Here is an 8,274-nt window from a genome sequence, read left to right on the forward strand (position 1 = left end):
ATGATCTATTCTAGACATCTAGTAGATTTCCAAATCTTAAACTACAACGTGTACAAGGCGGGTTCCAAAAATCTAGACGATATAGAATAAATGTTTTACTAATAATGATTTGATATCTCGTAGATTTTTATATTGTAAACTATGGCATGTATCATAAAAAATTTCAGAAAAAAAAAGTAAAATATGGCATGTTGTTAAAAATAATAATAATAATAATAAATAAATAAAAAAGAGTAAAATATGGCATGTATAAGGCGGGTTTCAAAATCTCTCTTTACTGTTGGTTTTTTTTTTTAATTATTTTTTTAACACTATATTTTAGAAGAAACTGCAGTTTTTATTAGAATACCAAATTGGCTAATATTACAACACTAACGTGTGAAAGAACATTTTTATTCACACCAAAAATCACTGACATGTCTAGCATGCCCAACGAGACTTACGAGAAAAAACAACATCAACAAAAGAATTTTATAAGAATTTAGCCTCAGTAATAAGATGGCCATAAGAAGCAAAAGAAGTATCTTCACAAATCAAAAATTTGAAGATTGCTTCAGAATCACCTTCAAAGATAATGGAAAAGGCATCAATATTTCTAGCAAAGAATGAAGCTCTCACTGCAACCATTGCTTCGTCTTCATCCACGGATTGAGGAAGAGTTTTCCAATATGAAATGGAAGCTACAACCTAGCCATTATCATTCTGAATAACAATACCTATTCACTATAAAATAGATCTAAAAGCTCGAAAATGTGTCGAAAACACACGAGTTGTATAGACTCCCAAATCAAAGTTACAACTTGGTTGATTTTACACTAACTTAATATTAAGTGTAGAATAGTGTAAACACAAGCGTATAAGCAAGAGAGCTACTCTAATCCATATTTAAAGTAACACAGCAGTAAAATGAAATGAACAAGAGTAGAAAAGAGAAATGTAAACACAGATAACATCGAGACGTATTATCGAAGAGAAAACCGAAAAACTTGGTGAAAAACCTCTCCGCCGCCCTCCAAGCGGAAATTGATCCACTAGACAATCAATTGGGATACAAGGGTGAGCAAGAGATCCTCCAAGCCTAATCTACCCTCTGTACCTAAGCCCTCCAAGTTCCTACTTCAATAAGACTTCTCAGAACCGTGTCTTGTCTAGTTCTCCGGAGCCCGCAACAAGCTCCATGTTGCATCTGCCATTCTAGGCTTCTTCCACTACCTCCCAACAGCACCAAAACTCCACTTGACACTCTCAAAGGGCGTGGTAAGTGTTTTGACTATCAACCTCTTAATGGTATGGAAATAGAGAGGTAGGAGATGAGGAAATTCTCAAAACAAATGTGTAGAGGATTGTGGGTATAACAATCTCTAACTCTCAAGGTGTTTTGCTAGGGTTTTCTCTCAGAAGCTCTCCTTTACATTTATGGGTAATGTGGGTATAAATAGTGTAGGCAAAAAAAGTGTGAATCAGACTGGACAGACTGGCAGAACAGAATGCCTCGCGGGTGTCTCGCGGGAAGACCTTACTCGCGAGATACTTATGAGACATAGCTGTCTCCATCTGGCATGACTCTTCATATTCCAGCATGTGCAGGGCACATGAGTTACTTCGTGGGATGCTAAGTCGCGAGTTACCTGCGAAAACACTTCCTTCTTCAATAACTTGAGTCTTCACACACTATCTCTCTAACACACAATCCTTACAATGACATCCCACAGTAAATACAGGATACAAAATGATTAAACAAAATTACAATCAAATTTGGCACAGAATAAAAGCCAACACAACAAATAGTTGTCAATAACAACTTTACAAGATCCTTGATAAATATAATACCTAACAAGATTTGTAAATGCAATTAGCTATCTAACCGAATGGGATTTAATCTAATTAATTACTTGCTAGTTTGTTCACAAATGCGTAGCGCATGTTAAAAGGCTAATGTATTTAATAAAAATAATATTTTTAATTTGTGATTGCAAATAGTTATAGTTTGAATGTATATCGTGTCTTGATTTTTTTTTTTTTTTTTAATGTTTTGCCTTTTACTTTAAAATACCTTTTTTTTGAAACCTTTTATGGTGAGAATATGACCCTTTTTTTTTTACGTGGGCACGTGTCCATGGGGTTGTTAGTGAAAGTAGAATTTGATTGATAAATTTAAATTTCACAATTAATTAATCTTCGCTTTCAATTAGTTGAACTTGACATGGTTATTTTTATAGTATAAAAAAAATGTATGGGCAATGATTTTAGCAAACCTTAAAAAATTGCTAGTTTTTTTGGCTAGCCCCATAACCACCCCCACCCACACACACACACACACAAAAAAAAAAATTATACCATCAATGTAAAATTACATATTGTACACATTTATATATACTTGTAGTTGTAAGACGCTAACCCAGATCGTTTCCCTCTACCAATTTTTTTCCTCAGCAAAAGAAAAAAGTATACAATTTTAACTTATAATACACATTTGTTTAGTGACAAATGTAATATTACATTGATAGTACAGTATAAAGTAAGAATTTTTGTTTTATAAATAAGCACCAGAAAAATGTATCCAATCACACACTCAAATAATTCATTCCTCTGTAGTCTAGATTATATTCCAAGTCACAAGCTCTGTTTTTTTTTTTTTAATCTTTTTAAAACAAAGATATTTTTACCTTTTCTCTTTTAATATATTGAGTAGCATATAGTATATACTGCATGATATGTCTTTTCTAATGGAGGTGGTCAGGCCACTACAATGTTATCTTATTAAAACATATGCAACCAAGAACTATATTTTCCTTATCAATATTAGTTTGTGGTACACAAGTAAATCAACTTGTTCACGGCGCCGAAATGGGGACCAATCCTTCTCATCATCATCGAAACCGATGAGCCATGAGTTATAAATGGCTAAATTGATCGAAGCTATGTACTGAGTTGTAATCTCCACAGAGTCTACTTGAAACCACCTCAACTCTATGTCGGCCTGTCAACCTCAACCCCCACACAAACACCACACACCCAACAGTCAATCTTTTTGCATACATACAAATTAGACAGACATTATAACACGGCCCTGTACCTTCCTATCCCTCACGCTGTTCACTCGTTCCCACACATCCACACCTATAAAAACCCCATATATTTCACGTTTCTCTTTCACGTCCATTTCAATTCCCACTAATCCAACTCACCTCTCCTTTTAACTACCACTCACAAACTACAACCATCCCACCTCTCTCTCTCTCTCTCTCTCAAAATAGTGAAAATACTAAGAACTTGTCTGTTTTTTTTTTTTTTTTATCGTACTTGTGTTATACAATAACAACCAATCTTTAGTCCCAATAGTCCCTAAAATTTGGAGTCATCTATCGCGTACTTATAACTAAATCTTCTTTATCTTCTTTATATATAACAAGATCAACCTTCGAATTCCAGCCGACTAAATTGAACATCATGAATAGTCAAATAGATTGGCCTGAGCCAATAGTTCGAGTCCAATCCTTGTCTGACAGCGGGTTACCTGTGATTCCTGATCGATACGTCAAGCCTCCGACTGAAAGGCCAGCCATTAGCTCTGATGGTAGCGATGTCAATATCCCAATCATCGATCTTCAAGACCTATTATATGGTGATGACACCATACTTGCTCAAATATCTGAGGCTTGTCGAGAGTGGGGATTCTTCCAAATTCTCAACCATGGAATCAGTCCTCAACTATTGGACCGTGTTCGAGAGGTTTGGCGCGAGTTTTTTCACTTGCCAGTGGAGATTAAGCAATCTTATGCTAACTCACCAAAAACTTATGAAGGTTATGGTAGCCGACTTGGTGTTGAAAAGGGTGCCATTCTTGATTGGAGTGACTATTACTTCCTTCATTTACTTCCATTGAAGTTAAAGGATTACAATAAATGGCCTGCTCTTCCGGCTGATGCTAGGTAATGAAAGAACTTCTCCAATTGCCTATTCTATGGTTTTTCAACTTTTTATCATGGTATATAATATTATACAGTTCATAACTTATAATATAATTTGGTGTAATTGGAATGACAATACTTTTCATCTAGGTCGATTACTAACACTACTTTTATTATTTACCGGTTATTAGTTATAATACATCACGACAATAATTATAATAAAAAAAATATTGTGAAAATTTTGTCTCTTATCTTATTATTTTATTAAACTATTAAGGGTCACCAATGGTGTGCAATACCATATAGATATGCCGGCTAGTTAAAATTTATAGCATGTTATAATAATCATATTCCGTTTACTTTTATATTTAACAAGAATTGACTTGGTTCATGAATTGATTGCTCAAAAAATTTAGGCAAGTGATCGATGAATATGGGAAGGAAGTAGTGAAGCTATGTGGGAGGTTGATGAAGATTTTGTCTATAAACCTTGGATTAGGAGAAGATATTCTTCAAAATGCATTTGGTGGTGAAAATATTGGGGCATGCCTAAGGGTGAATTATTATCCAAAGTGTCCACAGCCAGACTTGACCCTTGGTTTGTCATCCCACTCTGACCCAGGTGGCATGACACTGCTCCTACCAGATAACCAAGTCCCTGGTCTTCAAGTTCGCAAAGGCAACAATTGGATCACTGTCAAACCAGCTCGACATGCTTTTATCGTCAATATTGGGGATCAAATTCAGGTGACTCTTTTTTTTTTTTTTTTTTTTTCTCAACTATATCTAAAGGACTATCTGTTTGAGGAAAAGTGTATGGCTAAAATTCATGAACTATTTAGCCACATAGGGCACAGGCACATGGAGGGGTCGTGTTTTTTTATGGCTATTAACCATTGTTTTGGTCAAGTCAAAGCAAGTTAAAAAACATGGCACTTTTTTCTTTTCTTACCATGTGGGAATAGAGAGGTTTCAAACCTTCAATCATGGGAAGACCAAGCCCAAAGGAAAGAAAGAAGGATGCATGAATGTTTGCTAATTGGTCGCATCTTGCATTGTGTTTAGCATGCGTTTTAATTATTAGTTTAATGGTTAAAAGTTGCCAAATGTACAGTTAATATTAAAGTGAGATTTTAAAAAGCAAGAAAATCAACTAAAACCCCCCAACAAGAATAATATTAATTTACCTCCCTCGAGTGGAGGAACAAGTACTGGCACGAGTTAAGGTTTATTTTATATTATATTAAATGATGTTTTTATATAATTTTTAAAATATAAAGTCAAATTATATATATATATATATATATAATTATCGAGAAAAACACAAAATAAATTTACACATACAAATCAAAATAAAATTTTCTTTGTTAGAAAAATTGTATTGAAAATTCTAATTGAATGCTGTTTATCATTATTCCTTAAACTGACTTTAGGTCACTTGTTAAAAGGATCCCAAATTTTTTTATACTTTGTTTAGTTTGAGAGAAGATAAAGGAAAGGAAAGAAGAGAAGGAAAAAGACAGAGATAAGAAATATCATTTGTTTGGTTAGAGAATAAAAGGGTGTGAGGGAAGAGAAAATGGAGGGCCTGATTTTCTATTGGGCCCTCATTTTTCTTTCCTCCCAATTTGGAAGGAAATGAGAGTGAAGAAAGGGTTTGTATATGCAATAAGTCTATAGACATAATTTCACAATTATTGAAGTGGAAAGTTCTTATTGGTATGTAGAAGAGTGATGTTAGTGTTGGGCCTGTATAAGAACTACTAAAACTTATAAACTTAATTATTGTGAAAAATATTACGTGTAGCATTATTCTTGAATATGATAATTCTTTTTACTTTCATTTCTATCTTGCAAACCAAATACCTTAAAGGAAAAAGAAGTCTTCTTTTGTTTGCTTTATTTTATTCTTTACTCTTTCCTCCCTCTCCCTTTTCCTAAATATAGATATAGAGTTCTTTCTCAAAAAAAAAAAATATATATATATATATATATATTTGTCCTCTTGTGTATCCCTTATCATCCTTTGTGCAACCGTCTCTTTCGTGAGTCTCAAGCCAGTCCTATTTGGTTGTGTTTACAAATGCCCTAGAAGTGGCAGCTCTGGTATGGAGTGGTCCAAAATCTAAACTCACCCACACCTAATGTTTTGGATCTCAAGGCTGGAGCTCTAACATTGGGGTGGGTTCTTCTTCTTGCCTGTTGGGGGGTGGGCTTTCTATCCTATTTTTGTTGCTTTTTTGGGAAGTTTTGGTGGCGTTGAGGTGAATTTTTTTTTTAAGTTAGTATTGATATCTCTTCTTTTGTTTTAACATATTTGGTTTGTAACTTTGCTTATGAGAGTTTAGATTTCTTCCCATTTAGACTCTATTGTGTGTGTATATATATATTTATTGTTTTTTTTTCTTATACTTGTAATTATTTAATGGCAAATGACGAGTGCTTTAGTATATTAGTTAAAAATTTATTTTAGAAAAGTTTTGACATTATTTTTAAGGAAAATTTAAAAAAAATTGTCAAAATATTAATTATTTTTTTTTCTCATAATTTTTTTAACTAGATTATTAACTTATACATTAAAGACACTCGTTAGTATGACCTTTATTTTATTTAATACTGTTGTCTCTTTAAAAAAAATGGAGAGTTGGAGACCCGTCAGATATCTAAATTTCTGTACTTCATTCATTGTAATCCTATTCTTTGTTTTTTATTTTTTATTTTTTATTTTTTTTATACAAAAAAAATCCCTTTTTACAATTAGCTCAATAACCAACAAAGGGATTGTTGTACATGAAATTTACAGAGAAGAAAACTGTGTTATTTGTTGCAATCACGAGGAGATTTTAGTGATTCCACTTGGGATTTGCCACAAGGACCCCTCATTCTTATGAAAAGCCTATATTCATCAAATGTCATAGGTGGGTACAAAGGAGGATTTTCCGGGGTCACAAGCTCCTTTGCTGGCTCTATTGGTATATCACTTTTTGGATTGTAGAAGAAAGCGAGGGAGACTCGCTCTTGGGCTGCATTTACAATCACTCTGTGCTCTACGCTCTTGTAGATTGCATTGCTTAGAACCTATAATCATAAAGTTCATAACAATGAGCAAAATTCATACGATCAAAATAATGATGAAATGACTGTTATGAAGTCAAAAGAGATAGTAAATTTGTTGGTCTATGAAAAGGTATTTTTTGCATCTGATATATGTATTATCTTCCTTATCATATGTAAATTTCATATCTGATGTGATGCATATGTTAAATGTATGAAATAATTATTGTTAATGACACAATTTTTTTTTTTTTTGGTAACTCTTTTCACCACTTATTAAGTTAAAATCATTTTTATATGAATCTATCGCTAACACCATTTTTATCATACATTACTCACAATATGTCATATTAATTGTTATGAAAAAGCATGAAAATTTTTGTGTTACTCGATTTATTAAAATAATTGATATAAATAAATATATTGGTGAAGGCATAGCCACCAAAAAGGGTGGGAACCCTTTTTTAGTGGGAAAACTTCCACTTGGTAAAGGTGTCACCATCAATTTCAAAATTTTAAGATGTTAACATAACATGGCATTGCATAAGCAATGAATGTGATTAAAGGTGAACTAGAAGATAACATAAATTGAAACTTTCTAGCACGTCAACTTGAAGGATAAAGAGTGAAAACCAATGACAAATAATATTAGTGAATGGGAAATTTTTTTATACTGGGAATGATCAAAATGTCATGCCAAAAGCTTATCCCAAAAGCTCAGAACGTGATGTTTATCCAGTTAATTTGTTCTATATAGATTACATCATTTTCGCAAGACTACAAATTTTTTTATATCAAAGCTCTTTCTCCAAGACAAACAGTTAAAATATTGGATTGGTTTGAGTCAGCTATAACGTGGTTTTTTATTTTTTTATTTTTGGGTAGACAACTCAGCCAACCTCTTTAAACTATGGACAACTTGGAAAAATGAATCATATAACCCGGTAAAAGGGTTCTAAATGACTTGAAAGTTAGCCTAAAAGCCAAAAGGAATGCACAAAGGATGATTCAGGGAAAAGGACAATGAATTAAATCCCTTAAAGAGAAATAAGTATTGAAGTGTCTATTTGGATTGAGAGGGAGGGAGGAAAGTAGAACAGAGTAGAGTAAAATTATCCTAAAAGTAGCATATTTTCAGTCAACTCTACTCTACTCTCCTCTACTCTCCCTCTCTCTCCCTCAATCCAAATAGGGATTGTTATAGGAAGTTGATTTTTTAATCATACCAAAATATTTTTATTTTTTTTATTTTTATTTTTGCAAAAAAATTATAGTAGAGTTTATGCAATAAATAGCCTTTAACTAACTC

The 8,274-nt window shown here is 33.0% G+C and overlaps 1 protein-coding gene across 1 annotated transcript; it reads left to right on the forward strand.

Annotated features, from left to right (window-relative positions):
* Positions 1–3,135: 3,135 nt before the first annotated feature.
* On the forward strand, positions 3,136–4,658 carry LOC112011949 (jasmonate-induced oxygenase 2; the record flags this gene model as incomplete). The annotated part of the gene is given in 2 exon segments (XM_024044293.2): positions 3,136–3,932; positions 4,328–4,658. Coding segments are annotated over 2 exon segments (813 nt in total), but the record flags the coding sequence as incomplete, so codon positions are not given.
* Between the last annotated feature and the right edge of the window lie 3,616 nt (positions 4,659–8,274).

The sequence above is a fragment of the Quercus suber genome, unplaced genomic scaffold, assembly GCF_002906115.3.
Source record: "Quercus suber isolate HL8 unplaced genomic scaffold, Cork oak 2.0 scaffold_1211, whole genome shotgun sequence".
Lineage (NCBI taxonomy): Eukaryota > Viridiplantae > Streptophyta > Magnoliopsida > Fagales > Fagaceae > Quercus > Quercus suber.